This window comes from Esox lucius, chromosome 1 (genome assembly GCF_011004845.1).
Source record: "Esox lucius isolate fEsoLuc1 chromosome 1, fEsoLuc1.pri, whole genome shotgun sequence".
In the NCBI taxonomy this organism is placed as follows: Eukaryota; Metazoa; Chordata; class Actinopteri; order Esociformes; family Esocidae; genus Esox; species Esox lucius.
Genome location: NC_047569.1, coordinates 15,728,740 through 15,752,726, shown reverse-complemented (window position 1 = coordinate 15,752,726; position 23,987 = coordinate 15,728,740). Strand labels below are relative to the sequence as shown.

Sequence of the window (23,987 nt, the reverse complement as noted above, 5' to 3'; positions counted from 1 at the left end):
ACGTCTCTTGCGTTTAATGTTAGGGAATAAATCTGGGTTTTACAGGTTGTCTTCTGCTCAAACGCTGTATTTGCTAACCAACGAGGCGTGCCCTACCCTCCCTATAATAAGCGGACGCTACATTTACAGCACAATATACATAGCTGTGTTACGATATATTTTTGTACATTGTAATTTGGTTCTAGGCCTATACACGTCTCAAGGGGACAAGACATAATAAAGTTTCATTTTTATTCAATGTATGTGTAAAATATTATTCTATGTTTTCTATCAAAAATGTTTTGACAAATAAGTGTTTACATAAAGAGATGTGACTCTGACCCCGTGATGCAGCTAATTTACTTCTCATCAAGCTACATTTCTGACTTTGAATTTCATCCCCGGTAATGGATTCGACACGGAGATTCTGTGTCGCTTTCAAGAAGGCCAAGGTATGCATCATCACTCTCTGTTTTCATTCGTTCCCTCTGTTTTTTTAGTGTACAATATCTAGTTTCAATAAGTTCAATGACCCTCAAAGTCGCCACGTTCGCAAATATAAGATAAATCTTTTTCCAGAATTTCCAAGATGACACTATAAGCTAAAAAAATCCTGCAAGGTAATTAAAAGAACGTCCCAATCCCTTGGTAACCTTATTTATAGCAATCTTGGGTGTTGTATTGACAATATACATTTTGATGTTTTTAAACTAAACAGCCTAGCGGTTTTATATTTGGAAAACTATTGACTAATAATATGTTCGCAGCCTTCCATAAATAACGTTATTGCTGTAGGTTAATTATGACACCAGCAAGTACATATTGACACCCAACATGCATTTTGATCCAATCGAATTTAAATACGTAAAGTGGAATGTGAAAGAAATAGGCCTGCATCGAGTCGTAGGCCAATCTATTGTTGACCTCTACATTGGAAATGTGCAGTTTCATATTATATTAATCATATCTATTGACATAAGTAATATTCTCATTAGGGTTGAGATAGCACTCAATGAAGGACAATAATCTGCTCCTTAGCACGTGAAAGGACCCGGGTTTCCAAGGTGTTTTTTTCTCCCGGGAGCGGCTATTGTCCGCGCACCGTGCGTTCCAACGAAAATACACTTTTTTTATTTTATTATTGTTGCAAAAGAGTCTAATTTTAATGGTGCTTATTTTAGATCTCCCAGAGGTGTCCCCATTTCTTCTTGTGTGACCTCACTGGGTTGCAGTGGTGTACATAAAAGGCTCTAGTCATTAAGTGCGTCATTTAGTTTTCTCTTTCCAACAACATTTGTTTTAATAAAAAACAATACTCCAAATATTATGCATATTCCCAAATCCGGCCAGTGGGTGCCATACCTCCAACATCACATTGAATAGCACGGTTAGACTGCTGGTAGGAGTAGAATTATTTTGATATAATTATGCACATTTAGATTTTTCCTATAGATTTTAATTAGAAGTGTAAACCAAAAAAATCATGAATGACATAAATATTGAAATAGTTAACCTTATCTAACATAATCGAAAAACCATGACCATACAGAAGTTATCGCGCTATCCAGAAGTTATCGATGATAGCACTGTAAAGTAATGTCAAGATTTGATTTAAATGTCACTGTATACAACTTAAACAGTATGCATAATAAGTGCTATCATCTTAAACAAACGCCTGTATGTGAGTTTTTCAGTCATTGTCGAACCAGGAGAACGTCTATATCTCCCATTTAAACACCATGGTTTACATTCTTGCTGTCCTCTTTACAGCGTGTGTCGAGTGAGTTCATTTCAACACAGAGTTGTATTATTTTTTGTTGCAGGTTGATTTTTAGATTGCTTTAATATCTACATTTCCTCGGCCACATTGATTATAGATCATGTACAATAATAACTTTGTACTCATCCAATCGCTAAGGGCATTGACTAATTGCATTTATTTGAGATGGTTGTCAATTGAGATGGTATATATAGTCTTATATTGGATTCCTCACTTTAGAAGTTATTTTGAGGGGTTCCGTTTGTCAATGATATGACATCAGTTTTAATGTTGGACATCCTGCCTTTGTCTCGATTCCTATGCGTATTATTAATCACTACACAAATCAGCATAATCTAATTGTGATGTTTTGATGTTGCCCTTGAGACAGGATTTCCAGATGTCTAAGATCATTGGGCCATGAATAAAAACCTTATGATTTTAATAATGATACTATGTGGTCATAAAGAGTTTACCTAATTATTTAAACAGATTCAATTAAGCAGTCACTTGGTACAGAATTCAGGAATAAGTTATTTAATGCAACAATCATGTCTATATCATTAACAGTCATCAGTGAGTATCTCTTCAAGAGATGCTGTTAAAACACCCCCCCCCCCCCCCCGTTTGTTGTATATATACATTGGGTTGAATAAACGTGTTAAAAAGTGTTAAAGCAAATAAACAGTTTAAGGTGTTTACAGACCTACAGTTTCATTGAAGGTTAAAAGTACTTTTTAACCTTCAATTACAACTGTCAGTGCTCATATTGTGCATTGTGCCAGTGTATTGTGTAATGTGTATCAATCAAACAAAACTGGTTTTACAGTATAAAACACCTTAGTTTTATCTGAACTATTGAGCCAAACGGAAATAAACCTTACAGTAAATGTACAGCCAACCAAGCGGTTGAGCTCCTTAAGGTGGACAGTGGAGGCAAGAGATCTTTTGTCTGAAATCAAAGGTGGGGAATGAAAACTGTCAGCTCCAGTGATTGATGGGGGGGGGGGGGGGGGGGGGCAGAGCAGAGCTACTTACAGCTAAACTTTGAGAGAGAAGAGACGGTGTGTGTGTGCGTGTGTGTGAGACAGAAAGATAATGCTTCTTCCTAGAGCAATTATCCAACTAAGTAACTAGTAATATATAAATGCTCAACAACACAATAGCCTACCGTCTCCGCCAGAAGAACAGACGTTCTTTACGGCTCTCCTGGCGTCGTACCCTGCTGGTGCGCGAGTACCCGTCAGACGGCTGTGCTCTTGGTTGTGCGCATCTAGAAGCGACAATAAATTCCTCTACGTGCACTAACTTTTGTAGCATTTAGATTTCTTCGGGCCATGGTGTGAAAACAAATGGATACATGCTCTCGTAAAAATGTGTATGTTGTTGTATGTTGAGTGACTTGGTCAATACGGTCATATTTATTTTTTAAATCAACATCTGCGCATCTACTTGTGATCTAAGGGGATGTCACTGTCACATCGGTCAGTAAGATGATTGAAGACAGTTCCTCAGTCCTGATCCAAGCAACCACTCTGACAACTCAGAGGAAGAAACTTTCCAACATTAACCAATCGTTGGGCACGACCAAGAACCGGGCTGCGTGCTCAAAACCAATCACAGAGCCTGGATCGTTGATGGGAAAGAAGAGCAGCACAACTCATAAATGTTCTCTAGGTTTTGACCATCTTCCCTCAATCTGAACATGTGTCAACAACAAAAGTGACGATAACAACGTCAATGATTATCACTGACATCGCATACTGCATCGAACCCGAGTTTCTATCGTCTGATGAAACATCAACGCGTATTATAGAGACACTCTTCAGAGGTCTACCTCCAGTTTCTTGCTGGCTTGGTAACTTGGGCTCTTTTCATCTGGAAGCGGGCGTGTTTTTTTTCTCTCCCGGGGCGCTGGATTCTGTGTAGCCCAGTGGCAATATCCGTCCAAAGACGTATCTTGGTGGAATTACCGGGCGATTCTATTCTATTTGGAATTCTCTCCACCGGAGAAGCTCCCTCTTCGGCCACTCCTCGTCCTCTTCTCTGGTGGGAGGTTAGCAGAAGGCATAGGGTTGTGGAGGTATGACTGCGTTGGCTGGGGCTTTACCAAGGATGATGCGCCCCACGCTGGCTCAGAACTACCCCCGCAGTGGCTTCCCACTGGAAGGTAAAATCTAAATTCGAAACAACTTTTAGCACTGCTTCTGGGTAAATCTGGGCTTTTATGCCCAAAAATCTATGAAACAGTGCTTCGCATACACTGTGCCTTCAACTCAACGGGATAGGCCCCCACCTAAACAAACGTTGTTGTGTCCAGTTTTTCTCTTTGCAGTCGAGTGTAAAGGTACAAGCTCATGCTCTTTTTATGTTTCAATGTTCTTTCAATTTCCATTCGGATGCAATGAGAATTGAAATGCTTACCTTTTCTTGGATCTGTTTATTTTAGGGTCTGTAGTCGTGATTTACATTTTCTATTAGTTTGTCAATTTGTTCTTATTATTTTGTAGAAACAATTTATTTAACCATCTCTTAATCTCTGAAAACAAAGTATGCCGTTTGTTGACCCTTAATTAAGGAATATATCTACACTATTGCTCGATATATTAGCCTACATTACAACATATCAAGGAAACTTTTAAGGCCTTTTAAGTTTATTTTTGTATAAGCTATTATAATGTATTTTGTATTTATTTGTTTTAGTAGCCTTGCGCTATCCCTATATATTAAGTTAGGTTTTAATGGTTTTGTTGTTAGCTTAAAGATAGAATAAAAGTTATGTTATAGCCTAGCTGTAGTTTTTAATCATGAAAACATTTGGTGACCATTTTATGTTTTCTTTTACTCAGTCTCTACCCCGTTAGGTCAAGGCAGAATGAACCAGCTTGGGGGAGTATTCATAAATGGCAGACCTTTACCTAACCATATCCGCCATAAGATTGTGGAAATGGCCCACCATGGCATCAGGCCGTGCGTTATCTCACGTCAACTCCGGGTCTCTCACGGATGCGTGTCCAAAATCCTCTGCCGGTACCAGGAGACTGGCTCCATTCGACCCGGGGCCATTGGAGGGAGCAAACCCAAGGTAACGGGCATGTAGCGCTGTACGCATAGTGAACGTATTGGATTTGAAATAGGCCAAATTGATTTTATTTGTATTCAAAAACTTTTTTTTCATGATTTTCATGAGTCACGGTCACCGATTGATAAACATATGGGAGGCATAACGTGTTGCGTATAATTACAATAAATAGATGTGTACTGTTAATTGTGTAGTTACATCATTTTCTATTTACTTAGCAGGGAACTACGCCTGATGTGGAGAAGAGAATAGAGGATTACAAGCGTGACAACCCGGGTATGTTTAGCTGGGAGATTCGGGATAAATTACTGAAGGATGGGATATGTGACCGGAACACCGTTCCATCAGGTAATAGGAAACTTGATTGCCTTCTGTCAGAATTGCTGCCCATTGAAATGGCTGCAGTCTTCCCTTCTACCCTAGATTGTTCATCATCATGGTCAACATCATCATCACCATCATCATCATCGTCGTCTTAATGATTTTAATGGGCATAATATTTTATTTTCCGTGTCAATCGACGAGGGGCTTACTATTTATTCATCAGTACTCTAATTTCTTGTAACAGTGAGCTCTATCAGTCGCATCATGAGGAGTAAATTCGGAGGGAAGGGAGATGATGATGATGATGAAGATGAAATCGAGAAAAAGGAGTTAGAAGACAACGAACGGCGGGCCAAACACAGCATCGAGGGCATCTTAGGAGACCGATGTGAGTGCAATCATAATTAAATAATGATACTCTTTTAGTCTCTCGCGACTTGTGTGAGGGAGTTACTTGTTGCATAAATGCTTCCCACACGCACGTTTTAGTGTTTTTTACACCCGCGAGAAAACCCCTGCAGCATCTTTCATGCAACTTATTATTACCTTTATTACAAACTTTCAAAATATGGAAAAATGTAAGGTTGTGATCTTGTTGTTTGTAAGCATATTCATTTTCAGAAATAATTATTGCCTTACACGTTTGGTGTTATTGGACAACATTTTCACTGCGGCTGACCGTGTTCGGGTATGTTCTGACGGGTTGCCAGCCATTTTCACACTGCAGTCTGTCAGTCTCTTAAACTCTAAAAGGTTTCCGTTGTTATGAAGTTGTTTTTCTTGGATGCGGTGAAAACACATGTAGTGTGTCTTGCTTTGTCGACAGAATCATAAAGTAGGCCTACACTTCATTGTTTTAAATTCGTTATCCATCTCTTTCCCGCTAATGCTTTTCCCATGAGGACGTTTCCATAAATCAAACAGCAGGTGATAGCTTTTGTGTTAATGGGGGGATTTTGTGTGTGTTTGTGTGTGTCTGTGCATAGTCCGAGTAGGCGACCCCCTAAATGGCCTTCCCTCTTAAAATAAAAGGATGAAGTCTCACCTTACTACTCAGACTAGGTTACACCAGGTGCAGTTTTAAAAATGTGGTTGTGCATCAGCAGTTTCTCTCATTATGTCAGTCAATGACAATTACTCAGTTAGTCATGGAACGAAAATGTTTAGATTGAAAGTTAGTCTAGCCAGCTTTCTAAATATTTTAAGTCTAACTTGTAGTTATCATGGCCAAATATCAAGATGCACGCAAGATTCTAGCCCTGGGGCCCTGACCTCAAGGAGCTCCATTGATTTTTTGGTCATTCCCAATCAGAACTCATATTAACATAGCAGACGTCATGGCAAAAGGTCTAGAATTACATATGTACAGAAATGAGCTTCTCTCTTCCCCATAAAACATGAAGCATTACACTAACACATAGCTGTTAAAATCCACTCTTTTAACGTCTCCCAAAAACGTTTTAATCCGCAAATATTACTTCACAGCCCATGGCAGGCAATTAAGTCACCTAGGGCCTTCAGAAGGCCAGGGCCGGCTCTGTCTGTGAATGTGTGCGCGCGCGTGTGTGTATGTCAGAGAGGGATGACAAGTTATCTACACTCAAGGCCATCCCGTTTTATTTTAAAAATAGTTTTGTTTTTTATTGTCATCATTTTGAAATATTCCCCACAAAATATATTTATATTTTGAAGAACAGAAACGTTTCCAACCACTGTTTTTCATTAAGTACTTCAAAGACATGTCATAACATTTTTTTTTGACGTTTTCCTGCTATATTTTAAATAAAATAATTCCTAGGCCTATTTCCATCTGAATGCCATATTTGCTGTCTCTACTGTAATCTCAGGCACAGTTAAATTAATTGGAGGAAGAGACGGGGCGTTGGGAGAGACAAAACGTCCCAAATGAGTTGATCAAACATTTGTATAACTGTTCCGTCTCTCACAAAGCCAGGCCTCAAGCACACAATTGGACACTTGAGGATGAACTTGGGAGACAAAGGCGCGTGAGTCCATTGAGACTCACGCTTCGGTAACGCGCGGACAAAGCCTGGCTTCCCAGCAGCTTGGTCGCCATAAAAGAAGGCAACCTGTTTATTATTCAGTCAGAAGAGGAGAGGGAGCTTCCCAACAATGAGCAGAGAAAAGACATTATGAGCCAGCAATGATGGATGAATTATTCAGGTCCGCGAATAGCCGTTGCTCAGGCTAGGTCTAGAGACTGTTCACCATGGAGAAATGGCCGTTTTCACCTACAAAATGTTTCTTTTAGAATCCTTTTAGGTTGTATAAAGAAGCCGAGAGCTATTCAGCTAGGCTATCCCTTTCACACACACAGACACTCAGTCACTCACACACAACATAGCCTACACACATGAGGCGAGCGGCAAAAAGTGGCACAAATATTACAAGGACACATTATAGTCTAATGTGTTAAACAAAAACACCCTTGTTATAGAAACGACATAAGCTATATGCTACCTAGTTCGCAATTATTATGGATCAATCAGTGAATGTAGATCTAGGCTACTTGGTAGCCTATAAATTATACAATAAAATAACATTGAGGTTGCAATGGGAACTGGGATAGGGATGAACTAAATAAAATAAAAAATGCGGCTACTCTTTTCCAGTGGTCCCTTCCAAATCTCTGCTGTCAGAGAAATTGCCCAAAAAGATTGATCCAATAAAATCTCCTTGGTTACTTACAAAACAGTTTTCTTCTTTGGTTGTTGGACAGGTGATACTCGTTTAAAGGAAAATTCAATTTTCTTTGAACTAGACGTTAGAAGATTCCTCACCCTGACCCAGTTTTTTGTGTCAGTCATTAGCAACTTCAGCCATTGCTAGCTAAAAAATCTATGGAAATAATTATATTTTCTAATGGCCAAACCGCCTTAAGTAATAACATCAAGTTATTTTAAGTGATTTGGAGATAATTTTTTGAAACATGCTCACAGGCCATGATAAATCATGTCTATCAGTGGATAAAAAAATTAATAAACTGAATTCAGTGACTATAATGCCTCCTGGCCCAGAGACTTCTTTCAGGATGAAAGATAAAATAAAATGTCACCAGCTTTGTTCAACTAGGCCACATATCAAGTAATCCATAGACTATGCTATTAAGTTACCTTAAGCTATTAAGTGCCTTGATGTGAAACATGAAAACAACATAAAATAGCTTACATATTATGGACAACCTAGACCAAATAATGAATGGTCAAAAGTATCATATTATTCTTATCTCCTTAGGCTTAGCTGAACGTTCAATGAACTAGTAGCCATAATAGTTCACTTTGCGACTTAAAAAAAAATATTTCTATCGTTTTAGTAATAACATAGGTATTCACCATTTTACATGATCATATCACATTTTCAGACGTTTTTCACTGCACGTCAGCATTCTGAATCAGAACATATTACAACCTGGTTAAAAGTAAATTACTGTGGTGTAAACAAGGGGACTGTTTTCTGTTGCAGTATTGCTTATTATAACCTAATATGCCCTCAACAATTTAAGTCAATTACATTTAATTCTGATATATATATATATATATATATATATATATATATATATATATATATATATATATATATATATATATATATATTTGAAGACCTAACGGTTAATAGGACCACGTTTTTGTTTATTATGCGCCCTCAGTAACTGGCAGATTACTTTATATTTACAGCAATTTTAAGCGTTTTGTTGTTACTAGTTCTTAATTCAAGCAATCCTTTTCTATAACGTTAAAGCTTATTTTTTCATTTTCCAAACTCAAATGTTATGCATATACACTACAGGATGGTTTATTTAACTCGTAGGGTACCCGTACTTCTATGCATTTGTATAAAGTAGATCCAGAAGTATGGATGACAGGCCTAGATTTATCCTAACATGTCCCTCACATTAGGCCCATCTATTGTTATTTGATGCTCTATTCTTGCTCTCATATACATTAATAATGTCTTCTAAATGATTGTGATATTGTGCTATGTCACATTTAATGATCGACGGAGTGTATTAAAGACTCCTTTGGTGAATGGGGACCAATGTTCTCCCCGGAGAGGCGCGCTTGGCCTGGAGCGGCGGTCACAATGGAACTCGCCACTCGTCATGCGCACTAGTGCAAATACTCACGCATCATGCTCTCACCCCCTCGCGCTCTCAAAATCTCTTCAAGCGGATTAAATTGAGCCCTTTATTTCATTTTACTTTCATCTGGAGAGCGAATCCGCCCTCTGCCTCTGTTTCCTTCTCTTTCTCTGTATGCCTGCGGCGCACATTCATTTAATATCTACAGTTCATCTCCAGGTTTGCGACCGCTAACAAAAGAAAGTCAGTTTGTTGTAGAAAATCCCTAAATTAAGTTATCCATTAACCCATTCATAATCGAATGTATTAGGCTGTCAATGAGCTAAATGTCAAATTGTTTTTTTAATTCCAAAATGTTCGCTCTGCAAGACCTTCAGATTCCGTTAGAAAGCTTTTTAAGTATTTCGACTTTTACGCTCACTTTATATCAGTTTACTACACTATGTCCACCCATGTCAGAAAAATGTTAGGCTAATTTGAAAATTTTGAAAATGTGTTTACTTGAAACAGACACACTCAACGTTTCCACTATCAGTTGACTCCTGCTTTAGTACGGAGTGAGGCGCACACTTTCACTTTGGTTGCTGTTTGGTCCTGAGACTGGCGTGTGCATGGGTAGTGATGTCTGCAACCATTTTTTTAACCACCTCGTTTTATCTTGACCTAGGGTGTCCACTATTTTTCTGTCTGTTAATTTTATGAAATGTTTAGATTAACAGCTGAAATTAAGATCCAAAGTTATAAATTTTCACCTTTCAAACTTGTAAGATGTTTGCTGAGACAATTGTTGCGCATGGTAGCCCTTGCTGGTTCAGCATTCAAAGTTTTTTTCACATCAGAGGCTGCTGGTGTTGGGGTTATTTATCTAGGAAAAAACAAGTTAACGATGTTTAAAATATCCCAGGCTTGCTAAATGTATGGCCTCTTTCACCACCAAAGGATGCATGGATCTGAATTCCCATCAGAGAAAATACATTTCACTTCAAATCTTTTAAAATGTCAATAGTTCCCTTTGCACACTCATCAGATTTTTTTTCAGTCACATTTTCATATCTATTTAGGCTTACCAATGGCCAAGCTGCTGCATATTTTAGCTATTTTGGCACAGGTCCTGCATAACCATTTGCCAGGGTTGGACATATAACGGTTGGCGTCCAGGCCTGTTTCCCTGCCTACCAGAATCTAAAAGGCTAACATTGAGTTAATTAACCCTAAAAATTGAACTAATTATTGATAATGTACACTACACAGTGACCCCCCCCCCCCTCCTCTTCTCCCACATTTCCACATTTATTCTAAATCGTACGTTGCTAATTAAAATTAGCCTGAGCAACACTGATGATGCTACATACAGAGGAGCCTTGTTGGCCCAGAAGATTTCCATTTAAACCTAGACACACACTAAATTCTCCCTCTGAAAGACAAACAGTCAAAGGGATAACTTTATTTGTGAAAGGGAATCCTGGAAAGGGCTAATTGAATAAGCCTGGGATTTTGGAAACCCTGCCATGGTGAGCGCAGTCATCATGTCATAATTAGGTTTATTGAGGCACATTCCGCCAATCTGCTGCCATTCTACCAGCCTTATTGTGCCCAGAGCCTGGCCAATAGCAGTAGGACAAAAGAGAATCAAGAGCTGACAAAACATGAAAGGGCCAAAAGATTTTGCTGCTTTTGTCACAGAAACTGAGCAGGACTTTGTTTGTGTAAATAAATTTGAGGAACTTGGGGTACCCCGCTACTCAGGCGAAGGATGGAAGTTCTATAGAATTTAATATGTGGGCACACACTGAATTAGTGCGAGAAGAGAAGGAGGGTTAGGGGAGGAGAAGAGTGAGGGAGCAAAGATGCAGGAAATAGAGTGAGTGAGGAAGAGAGTAGGGCGAGTGAAGTGGTTGTTTGAGTATTTAGGGCCTAGGCTTGTGGATTTAGTGTACGAGTATTTGCAGAGTTATTTGCTGCATGGATTGTGATTGATTTGTGTTGTTCCACCATAGTCTCTCAGGGAAGCAGATACAATTTCACAGTCTGACTTCAAAATGTACTGTTTGCCGAGTGGGAGATAATTGTCTGTGGGTAAAGTGAACATTTATTAAGCGAAACATCAGAAGGGTTAGAAACATCTATAGGTGAAGTAAAAACACCAAAAGGTTGTGCCTAGGCCCACTGTGTAGACACTATATAGATATAAATGTATAGTCCTCTTGCATAACATGTAGATTTAATGATCAGTTCACATAATAGCTGGAGGTGGCTTTCAGGTAATAATTTTTTCTTCCAAGTTTAAATAAACTTTACAGTAGCCAGCAGCCGTTTGGACATTGCTAAGTATGGAGCCACCAGGCTCCAAGTGACTTTTTTAACTTAACTATATTATACATAATGGATCCAAACCAAACCTAGAATAAAGAAACAAGTCTATAGAATAAAGAAATAATTCACAAGCGTTTGCAATCATTTAAAGGGGTTCTTTTCTCATCTGCAAGCTACAGTACACTCATTACACCATTGCTTCAAGAAAAAAAAACACTAGTTGCTAACATCATTTCATCAAGTAAGGTTAGCATTTGGAAAATGAATGATTAGTCTACCTCTCCCATATGAATAAGATCTTAAAACATTCCTACCAAGCAGGATTCATTTTAATCATTATCATACAAGTCATTTACATGTGATATAACCAAAAGAAAGTTATGGGTGTAAATGTGGGTGAAAGTGAATATATGAAATGAAGCAGTAACGTAATTATATTTTAGCTGCAAGCAATATATTATATTATTATAGAAAACCAATCTGATCCCTTCATAGCCCATAACCCCCCCCCCCCCCCCCATCTGGACACACGTCTGATATATACGTCAGTTTGGTGTGAACAGTCTTGTGCAGGGTGGTGAGATCAGGGATCGCCATAGTGTGTGTCTGTTTTTTTAAGCTTGAAAGGCATTACAGTTGGAAACACATTCCCCATCAAACAGTAGCATAAGATCCATGATGAGATGAGTTTCCGTATCACGTTCCCATAGTGCTCCTCATCTGACGTGTTAGGGTGTAAAAGACGCTGCCTGCTGAGAATCTGTCATCTTCCTGGATATAGTTTCACTATATGTAAAGGAACATTCCAACTAACGGCTTATACACTCCTGACAATGAAGCCCTCACACAGTCATGCATTGTTTCTATATGAAAGTTTCTATATGAAAGTAAGACTTGCATTTAATCTCAGGGAGCAGATTCATTGGAATCATTCCTCTCTGTTGTTTGTATCTTTTAAACTTTTAAAATATCCCTCAGTTGATGATTCATCCAGTCAGACAGATTGTAATTAAAGAGAGTTATAGAAAATCTGACATTTTAAGTTGTGTGAGAAGCTGTAAAGAATTGCAACTTCTGGCCCACAAATGGCTCTCTAGGAACGATCAAAGGAGGGCAAGGAAGCTCTATGCAAAAAGAAAAAAATGGGAATGGTGGAAGCATGAAAATGATTAGTGCTGAGTGTATATTAATTGTGTGTTGTTTTAAAAGGCTTAGTGTGTCAGAGAGAAACGCGGTCAGAGAGAGCCAAACAGCGTTGTCCCTGAATAACATGACCATCTGATGACTGGTAATGTCAGTCTTTCTGAGGAATTTGTCACTCAAAGTTCCCCTGGGCTCCAGGGGCCACAGCGAGGGCCAAATCACTCTCACTTACCCTTGCCTCAGGCTCTCTCTGTCCCTGCTCTCCTCTCCCCTACTCCTACTTTATAATGGCGTGCATGAAGACTATCCAAGCATAAAAACATAGTTATCTGCTGATGAATGAGGGCTCTATGCTTCATTAAAGCTCCTTACTCCTTTCACACCCCTATTGTGACCCTCTGATATCAATTCAAAGGACAATTAATGAATGCAGGCCAACTTTGAAGTGTGTTGGGGGGGGGGGGGGGGTTGGGGGGGGGGGGTGGAGTCGGAGGAGGGAGGGGGGAGCTTGGGGCACCCCCTTTCGGCCCCTTCAGACCCTCTCGCTCCCCCTTCACCCCTGACGGACTTGCAACATTCAGCCAAGCACGCCAAAGGATGGTTTGAAGTGAGTGAAAGAGTGAAAAGGCCTGTGAAGGTCAAGGAGAATGGCTGCCTTAGAATAAGGCCTCTCTTTATCTGATGGAAGCATTTCAGCATGCACAACGGCTACAGACAGAGAGAGAGAGAGAGAGAGAGCAAAAGAGAGAGAGCGAGAGAGAGAGACGGGGGTGGGGGTTGTTTTTACGAGTGTGTGCATGCATGTGCAGGGGAGGGATTGGGGGTGTCAAAGTTGTGGGACACTGGGTTAAAGGCAGTTGAATGCAGTGATTGAACAAGGAAAGACAGACAGGGAGTTGTCAATCATTTGACAGAAGGAGGCTGACATTCAGCACGGAGCTTTGTTAACTAATTACCACAGAGAACCCAGCGCGACAGGGCAGGGCAGCAGCATACGACTCCGGTAAGGACAGGGCCTTAGTATATGTTGCCACTATGCTGTTACCATGTTATCACCATTTTATTACATTTCTGCATTCCATAATGTATAGTGCCACAACACCAAAGCTACCATCAATGACAGGTGAGCAGAGTGTAGCTGTTGACTTTTTTCACCTCCTTTAAATGTAAGGGACTTCATAAAAGACCATCAAATTGCACTAACACCCTACTGGGCCTTGCCTAGCTCTTACTTCCTGTCTCAGCAGGCTTAATGCGGTCAGAGGGCAAAAAGGGAACATTCTCCATCATCCCTACAGGAAACAGGTTACAATGATATTTGGGTGTAAATGACAGGCAACTACTTCCTGTTGTCACATACACTCTTGCAACTTTCCAGAGGTGTTCCCTCTAGATTGTCCTCTCTCTGAGGTGAGCTAGGCTGTCCTCTCTCTGAGGAGAGCTAGGTTGTCCTCACTTTGAGGAGAGCTAGGTTGTCCTCTCTCTGAGGAGAGCTAGGTTGCCATCTCTCTGAGGAGAGCTAGGTTGTCCTCTCTCTGAGGAGAGCTAGGTTGTCCTCTCTCTGAGGAGAGCTAGGTGGTCATCTCTCTGAGGAGAGCTAGTTTGTCCTCTCTCTGAGGAGAGCTAGGTGGTCATCTCTCTGAGGAGAGCTAGGTGGTCATCTCTCTGAGGAGAGCTAGGTGGTCATCTCTCTGAGGAGAGCTAGGTGGTCATCTCTCTGAGGAGAGCTAGGTGGGTCATCTCTCTGAGGAGAGCTAGGTGGGTCATCTCTCTGAGGAGAGCTAGGTGGTCATCTCTCTGAGGAGAGCTAGGTGGTCATCTCTCTGAGGAGAGCTAGGTTGTCATCTCTCTGAGGAGAGCTAGGTGGTCATCTCTCTGAGGAGAGCTAGGTGGTCATCTCTCTGAGGAGAGCTAGGTTGTCATCTCTCTGAGGAGAGCTAGGTTGTCATCTTTCTGAGGAGAGCTAGGTTGTCATCTTTTTGAGGAGAGCTAGGTGGTCATCTCTCTGAGGAGAGCTAGGTGGTCATCTCTCTGAGGAGAGCTAGGTGGTCATCTCTCTGAGGAGAGCTAGGTTGTCATCTCTCTGAGGAGAGCTAGGTTGTCATCTTTCTGAGGAGAGCTAGGTGGTCATCTCTCTGAGGAGAGCTAGGTGGGTCATCTCTCTGAGGAGAGCTAGGTTTTTCTCATCAGCCTGTCTCCGCTGGAAGCTTGACAATGTTATGATTTATTACTGTTAATCTTCCTCTCCGATCAAATCTTTGCTGTCTTTCTCACGCTCACGGCCATGCACGCACACACACACACACAGAGAAGCACACACCCACACATACACATGTACATGCACGCAGACAAACGCACACAGAGACAAATGTACACACACACACACACACACACACACACACACACACAAACATCCACATACACTCTAGTTGACAGTGTAGACAAACACACAGTGCTCTTCACACTCTCAATTACAGGGCAGCTGTAGAGGTCGAGGCTCCTCCTTAGCAAGTCAAGTGAGAACCCCCCGTCTCCTTTAACAAAACGCTGGAGGCGCAGATGGGCCCATAAGCTGTCAGTTAGCCATTATCCCTCCGTTCTTCAGGCATCTGCCCGGCCTTCTATGTACTGTTTAATGCATTCGGCAGTCACTTAGTCCCCTGGCCCCCAAAAAGAACCAGCGTCACTCCCCGCCCAAATAAATGGCTGATTTGCGTCCTCTGCCGATTGTTTTGTTTATGAGGGGGCACATGTCACTAGCTCAATTACCCATGTCATTTGCCAACCACCCCAAGAGATCGTCCATGACTGTACCCGCCATCCGTCCAGTAACACCCCCACCCTGCGAGAAAGTTGTAAACAGAAACACATATGGTCAGCCCCTCCTCTCCCCAAACAACCCGTAAACCCAACAGAGCCAAACTTGAGCTCCACACACTCCATGCTCCCTGTCTCCATCTCTTTGTGGACATTTTTAAACCTTTTTTGTCCTCACTCACAGTCCCCTCAAAACTACCCCGTAGGATTTCCAGGAGCATAGTCCGTTTCACTTAAATCCTCTGTTCTTTACTCTCCTCTGGAATGGCAGCAGGCATTTCTGTTCTCTTGGCTCCCTTCGGGTTGTTTTGGCTCAGGCTGTGGTGTGCTCTATGCTGCTCAGAGCTACGGTTTGGTTAAAATTAAACAGTTTTCTTTTCTCTACAACTCCCCTCACTGCGGCTTAAAGCAGCAATACTTCAGCACCCTGGCGGTCCAAGCTCAGGCCAAGCTACTTTGCAGGGTTTCTGACATTCAGATTTGACCCTTTTAAGGATTGCACTGTGTCTTTTGGGGTTTTGGCAAACTGGCAAGGTAGACCTACGGGTCCAATCCCACACATACTGTAAACCCACTCAACTCACAGCTGAGGTGAAGTGAAAAAATACATGGAAAAGTACATTTGAATGTTTAGCTAGAGTATGAATAAAACATTTTAAGGTATAGTTTGTGTAAACACATAGAGAGATATATAGGATTGACTGTATAATTGAATTGGAAAGGCTATACACCAGTGCCAAATGAAAGCTATGAGATCCATGGATATGGAGGCGCTGGGCAACAGCCTGTACTAGCGGGGCACTCAAAGACCACAGGTTTACAGAAAAGCTCTATTAGCTCCGTGCTGAGCTCGAGAAAAAAGAAGAAAAATCCACAATCATCCCAATGTGTGATTGCTTTTTGTATTTCACATGGAACTATTTTTAGCTCACAAGTAAAATAAAGCAGCATCGGGGAATGTCCAACGTGCGGAATTGTGAATGCCTATGTCGCGATTAGGATGTGCAGTGAGTGTGTGAGTGTAAGAGTGCATGGATGTACGAGTGAGTGGGTCCGGGGCCTTCGCGCGGTCCCAGCTGAGTCGCTGTAGGGCTGACGAGTCTCATCAACGTAAAAGCCGAAGGGGGGAGGTCTGTGTAATGCGGTGTCAGTCCCAATTTCCAGAGTTTACAGAAGGCAGGAGTTGTGGCAAGAGAGAGGCGAGTGTTAGCGGGTGGGTGGCAGGCGTTTCCTCTACCCTATCCCCAGGTGTCCCAGGTAACGTCAACCCAAGTCTCCAGCGTTCTTTCTCTGTGGTCGCGGATCTAAATTCTTCTGAAACTTTTTGTAATTCATGCTAAACATCCCAAGCTCTAAAAGGGCTTGTGTATTATTAAGGTTAAAGGAAAGCAGAATTAATGTCACTCATATAATAATAATGTTAGTATATTACATTAACAAAGTAAATATTTTATCATAGTATTAAGGGTTACATTAACACAAAACCAAAACTCAACAGAGCACCATTACTCAAAGTTCACAAGTAGTTAAAATGAGCTCACTAGATCAGTCACTCAAAACAACACTGTAGGCTGTCTGCTCTGTGAGATATAAATGCAAAGGCCTAGTCCCTAATTGAGATCCAGTGTATCCAGTGTCCAGCCATGTATTCTGGCTGGACAATTCAGTAAGAATACATGAGGGTGATCATTCACAATCGGCAATGAGAGGCGCGATAGGAAGAAGAGCGCGATAATGTGTGTATAAAGTAGAGCTGATGAGACACATGGCCAGAAACGTCCCATCTGGATTAAAAGAGGTCATAGAAAATGGGAATCTGCTGACGGGGCCTGTTCCCCCTCCCAACCCACACTGTCTCTCACAAACACACTGACTCACACAACGACAACGCACAACAGAACAAACAACAACAATGCAAAGGAACAGGCATGGAAGCTGGGTTGGGGTTGCCCACATTTGAACAGGAGAACAACAGTGGCCTTCCTCTATCCCTCAGGTGCTCCTATGTTCCTCGGGGCTGCGAAGGAAGGTTTTGGGGAGCCCCCCAGCTGTGCCCGCCCCCCCTCGCTCCTCCCTGGCCTTCTTTGTGCCCTGGCTCCCCTGCGGGGCAGGTGACAGGCCCCTCTGTGCGGGCCGAGGCAGCCATGACGGATTCCACAGATGGAGCGTGCAAATCGCCAGCAAAGACCTCAGCCTTAGAGCAACAAAGACAGAGAAAGGGAGAAATATGGCAGAGAGAGAGAGACAGAGTACACACACAGAGAGGGAGAGAGAGAGAGGGATTGGAAGAAGGAGACAAAGAGTCTGTGAGAAAGAGATGGGGGAGAGAGGGTGAGTGAGGAAGAGAGGGAGGGAGGCGTAGGAGGTGTTTAGTTAGAGAACGTTACTCTGAAAGGTCTTGGTCGGTGAGTTTAGTGGACAATTTCGAATTGCTCTGCCGTGTGTTTGATCTGGAAGAGGAAGAAAGACTGACTTCATTCGTGCGTTCATCTTATTATAGCTAAACTACATACGTTCTCCTTAAATATTTTTGCCACAGAGGAGCTGTTTGAAACATTTTGCTCGATAGGATGCCGAGCCTGACGGGTATTAACCGATATGTAATTCCAAAGTGATTAAGGATTTTCGCAACGACTCAGCATTCCCAGAATCTAAATCCCTGTGAAATGCTTTGGAACGCTGTTGCATGCTGGTATTTCTGGGGAAACCAAGCATTCTCTATGGGCCTCTAGGAACGATAGCTACAAAGGCTCCTCTCTGTTTTCACCGGCGGTCCTGTTTCAAATAATGCCCATAACACCAACTCCTCCACCCCCCAAAATGTCTACCGTAGAAAGTTGCAGCCACTACTGCCACCCACCTCCCAATAACACATATTTCTGTTTGTTTGGCTAGTGACGTGGCTTGAAGATGTTTACGATTTTGAAGATTTGTTCTACAGGTAGTTCACAGTGTGAAAAATGTATTAAGCGGTTAAATGTCGTAAAGCTGAATTCCATCTTAATTGACTGTAAAAGGCCTAACAGACAGCATTTTATAACTGGATTCTGTTCTGTGTGGATAGGAACAGCTGAGTTGTATGTTTGAATATGGGACGCTGTAAAGATGGATGCAGTCAAAAAGATTCTGATGCAAGTGCAAACTACAATAAGAATAATCTTCCATAGTAACCAAACCCCCTCCATTTCTCCCTCCTCCTCTTTTACTTTGTTAAATGTTAATTCACCAATTTGCTCTTAATGCATCTGAAGTCGACTCCCACTGGTGTTGAGAAGTGAAAGCTCCGAGGAGGAGTGGATCAGTTTCACATGAGGAGCGCTAAGCTATTTGGGTTTTCTTGTATTTTATTGTTGCTTCTGAGGGGGAACTAATACACTGTTGCACACAAAAAATGTCCCCTCTGCTCCAGGGAATTCATTAAGTGTAACACAAAGTCGGCACGCCAGCCTCAATAAAGTTCTGTTCTGAAGTAGCAAAAGGCCTATTTGAGCTACACAATAGTATTAAAACTGATCTAATTTTAACTTGGAAAGTGGACGTTCAAAAGCTGTCGAGTCTCATGGTCAACAGTAACTCAATCAGGCTGAGGAGAGGTTCCACTGACTGCTTCAGTGTATGACTGTGTGTTTGTGTGTTTGTGTGTGTGTGTGTGTTTACAGACTTAAGGACACTGAAGGGCAGTAAAGGTGAACATTTGACACAATAGCCAGAGGGGTCTTTCTGGCCTTGACTCTGCCTTGCTTTTGTAACCACTGGGCCGCAGCTTTGAAGAGCCGTGCCCATTCACTCCCCTGGTGAACTTGCTATAAAAGGAGCGGGATTTCTCTCTGAGCAAATGAGACCAGCATGCACCTGCAAAGTGGTGTAGATGGGGGTTATACATTTGCTTGCGTGTGTGTCCATCCCCAACTTTGGTTCTGACTATAAACAATACCGGTCCCTTGTGCGCTCCGTCCGTCGCTGACCCCCCCTACCCACTTCCCCCCGCCTCCTTCCCGTGAAAATGAACAGTCCCTGGATCCAAATTAGGCCTTTGTGTTTCGCTTAGTCCTCCCAAACCCGCCGCTGCAGCGCCTTGGGAGCCTTGTCCTGTGGGATTATTCGGAAAAGCCCAGGGAATACTGCCTCTGAATGGAAGTCTGTTGGTGCACAAGACAAGAGGGGAACATTAAGAGGAGTAGGGGGCGTTAGGAGGGGTTAGTAACCCCTCCCCTGTAGAGGTTTATGTAAACAGATAGCAGAGGGGAAAAGGGAAAACAAACAAGTTCACACTTCTTTAAGTGGGTGGGTGGATATCTCCATCTGCTCCACACCGATACACCTCATTTACTCTCCCTGTTGGTCACTTGGAATCCTAGTTGATCACTGTCAGATCACAAACATTTTGAAACTTGATTTAACCAGATGAGTCAGTTGAGAACACATTGTTAAATACGATGAGAGATTTGACCAACACAGGAACTATAGACACTATGATAGTTTAACATGACTTGTGTTTTCCATTAATTTTTTATATAATGTGAACAGGCGAAAACTGAGATTTCATGAGATAACATGGGACACTTTTACTGCAGATATCACCCATGGGTCCCTGTGTTGTGAACACATTGCGGGATGCGTCATGTATGTTTTGTAGGCATGTTAGCAGTGACATCACATAAGAGGTTAATAGATCCTTCCTGTTTAATGCTGTTTTTGACAAGTAGCTAGCTGACTGACTTGCTCTGATACAAACAGCTTAATTAACTGGTTTTATAAAGTTCTAAACATACTGACACAAAAGTATTGAATAACAATCTTCCAGCATTTTCTCATTTTAAGCAGCTGTGCACAATGAAGCAGTAGGCAGCTGCTTATTTGTCAAAATGCTATCTTGCTTGTTACCCACTCAGCAACTGTAGCTAGTTTGGCATCTTTTGCTGAAACATATTTAAAGCAATGTGAGGTGCATTAGTTAGCAGCTTCCCAATCCCCTATCATTTTGTTTAATATGGTTGACTAACTGGCTAAGCTGCATTTTTAGCTACCATGATACTTTCTATGACTGTCAAACTTAAGAAATGGTCCCATTTGTCCATCTAACTGCTCCCCCAGGTATAGAATGCTATTTTGTTTGGGTATTTTAGTGTGAAAATAAACATGTCAAATGACACTATTTGACACTGAAAGTAACTTTTCATAAAAAATAAAAATGGTTATAGAATGTTTTTTGTGTTAAATTTGGGATAGCTTGTCTTAACTTTAGCCAACATACATATAAGGTTGTTTTGGTAATCTATGTGACTCTTTATTGTGACATAGAAATCAAACTTTAGTCCATGAAAATATCTAGACAACGAAACTAAACAAGCTAGCCAGCTACCTACAGCAACCCTGTTGCCGAAATAACTGATTATATTTTGGCATGGCAAGGTGCCTGTTTCCTACCAATTGCCGAGCTTTGTCTGTTGGATACGTTCCCGTTTCAGATGAAAATAGAAAAATGTGCTACATACTATTTCACTTTAATTTGAAATGTAATAGCACTCTGAAAAATATAATAGCACGCCCAAAACCAAGGTCTGTCAAAGCCTCAGTTGCTTTCCAATAATAGGGATCTAACTTGGAGAAAGCTAACTGACATGTCCTTCGTGTGTGTTGTAGCGAGCCACTCAGATGAGGGGTCCGACGTGGAGTCTGAACCAGACTTGCCTCTGAAGAGGAAGCAGCGGCGCAGTAGAACCACCTTCACAGCTGAACAGCTGGAGGAGCTGGAAAGAGCCTTCGAACGGACCCACTACCCAGACATCTACACCAGGGAAGAGCTGGCTCAGAGGGCCAAGCTCACAGAGGCCAGAGTACAGGTAGCTTACGCACACATCACACATATGCATGCCGTTTTGACATTGTGCACTAGGATTCACACACCGACCAACTCACACGCGGACAACCACACTCAAACTGTCTCTCTTGCACGCACGCACACACCACTAATGCACACACACATTCCTAGCCTGCCCCTTCTTCCTGCATTCTTAGTGCTCCAGTCTGCAGGACCTGCTCTGATCTACGGCCCAGTAAAATCACCACAACAACTCCCATATGGAGCATTTACTGGGCCTGGAATAGGGCGATTGCATAGGGGTTCAGCATGAGAGCTGCCAGTCACTAACACTGACTATTCAGGGGCAGCATAACCCCCAGATCCTGGTCAAAGCAGAAGTGAAATCTTTAATTTATAGATGTGGATGATGTATTCATTTATATAGGATGATGTATTCATTTATATTGGATGATGTTTTCATTTATATAGGATGATGTATTCATTTATATTGGATGATGTTTTCATTTATATAGGATGATGTATTCATTTATATACGATGATGCTTTCATTTATATATGATGATGTATTCATTTATATAGGATGATGTTTTCATTTATATAGGATGATGTTTTTACTCAAATAGGATGATGTATTCCTTTGTTCACTCCGTCGGTGCATAGAAATACAAGAATGGCTGTCCAATGTGATGTGATTGTTTTCTATAACCGCAGGACCTTAAGTTTTGGATGGATTTATTTATATGGGGCAGCGACTGTGTGAGATACTGTTGTGTCTTTATGTTATGATGTTTTGCTGGTGGTAGGAGATGTGGAGATAGAGAGGGCCTTGTTGGCTTTGGACAGGAAGGAATCACATGGGATGGTCTGGAGAGGACCACATGACCAACCGCCCCCCCCACACACAGACAGATGCACACACAAAAACAGATGATGTCACAGTGTGGTCTTCACAGAGTGGAGATCACTATCTACTTTCTAACTATAGCCGCAGGCAGTGTGCAGACTCACACATACACACACAAACACACACACATACACACGCATGCACACGCACGCACGCGCACACACACACACACAGACATGTTTGTTTTCTATCTTTGTGGGGACTTGAGATCTAACCCAGACCCAGAAATCCATGTTCCCTATTTCCTTGTCTTAAACCTAACCATTTTCCTTATCCTAATCGTAACATAGCTTTAATTTCAATAACTTATCTTTTATCAACTTTCTTTTTAATCCATACACTTAACTATGCTGGTAATGCCTAAGGTTTTTCCTTCAACCAGAAATAACATTTTCACGTTTGACTATCTTTGTGGAGAGAGCAGGTTCCAACATATCCAGATCGACATGGATCACACACCTAATAGTAGGGCTAATGGATTTGCTATCTTCAATGTTTCAATTACAAATATTAAAATATAGTTGGGTTTCCTGCAAAACCCTTCCTTTCGTATTAAAGACGTTCTGTATGACTGTCAGGGTCAGTAAAGCGCGATAAGATCAGGAAATCCCTTCTGACGATTGCTTCCTGTTTCCCAAGCAACTTGTTTGACAGTTGCTTGTAGGGCTTCTCATCCTCTCACCAGCGAGTATCACAAGGCTCTAACCTAGATTGTGGTCAACTTAGTTCTGTGAAAGAATGCCTTAGGTTGCTGCGCCACCTGGAATGACCTGTATCAGACATTTTAAAAAATCAGAACAATCCCCTGTTTATCCACACAAATATGAATCTTAATATTTACACAATTTGAAATAGTCATTTTGAGAGATAAAATCAGCTATCACAACATAAGAAGTTTTTTTTTCATCAAATAAATTCATGAATTGTTGTCACTTTTTTTGTCCAACAATTGCTCTGAATTCATTATATAAACATTACATATTTTTTATTCAAATATGTAATACAAATTGACCAACTTAACTTGGATTTGTTTTATAGTACTATAAATGTACCATGGCTAATTTATTTAGATGTTTGGGATGTTATCTTGATTCTGAACATAAATCAACATTTATAAAGCCAATAATATGTCTTTTTACAGCCAATGCTTGGAATATGTTGTGATTAAAATGTATTTTTTTTCATAACAAGAATAACTATATCTATCTTTAGTGGGTGACAAGACAGATGGCTTTGACTTCCGATACTCAAAATAATTTTTTCCTGTAAAACAAAATACATTTTTTGACAATTTCTAATAAATCATAACTATTCCACAATTGATTCAGACACATTGATGGAATTAACGTAAGAAAAAATTTGATTATTTTATATTCTTCAAACAAGTTGAAAACCAAAGCCATTTTGTTTTCCTCAGTTGATTAGAACATTTTTGTTTACATTTATTTAATGTAAAACTATCTAAAGACCATGAGGTCATTGTGCTACATGAGGAAATGAAGATATCCTTCTGGTATAGCCGAACTAGTTCATTACCAAGTAATGAAGGATTTTAGACAGATTTGATAGACTATTATTGTCCTTTTCACTTTTTGAAGGTTTGAAATTGAGTTCCATTGCTTAGTACAAGAGCATTTCCAGCCATAGAGCAGGCCAAATATACAACATAATACATTCCCCCCCAATTAAAAAAATTATAATATCGTAAATGTAATCTGTAAGCTAAAATAATGGAAGAAAATAT

The 23,987-nt window shown here is 41.1% G+C and overlaps 1 protein-coding gene across 11 annotated transcripts in view; it reads left to right on the top strand.

Moving 5' to 3' along the window:
* Positions 1-3,389: 3,389 nt before the first annotated feature.
* Positions 3,390-23,987, top strand: part of pax3b (paired box 3b) — a 31,028-nt gene continuing 10,430 nt past the window's right edge. For 2 of the 11 annotated variants that reach the window (XM_010882520.4, XM_010882604.4), the window contains exons 1-5: positions 3,390-3,908; positions 4,588-4,823; positions 5,039-5,096; positions 5,389-5,532; positions 21,160-21,359. In XM_010882520.4, the coding sequence (XP_010880822.1) occupies positions 3,824-3,908; positions 4,588-4,823; positions 5,039-5,096; positions 5,389-5,532; positions 21,160-21,359 (723 nt within the window). In that variant the 5' untranslated portion in view covers positions 3,390-3,823. Of the gene's footprint in view, positions 3,909-3,935; positions 4,086-4,587; positions 4,824-5,038; positions 5,169-5,388; positions 5,533-21,159; positions 21,360-23,987 lie in introns of those variants that run through there. The other 9 variants (XM_010882341.4, XM_010882431.4, XM_020048248.3 and 6 more) reach the window with 7 other exon arrangements.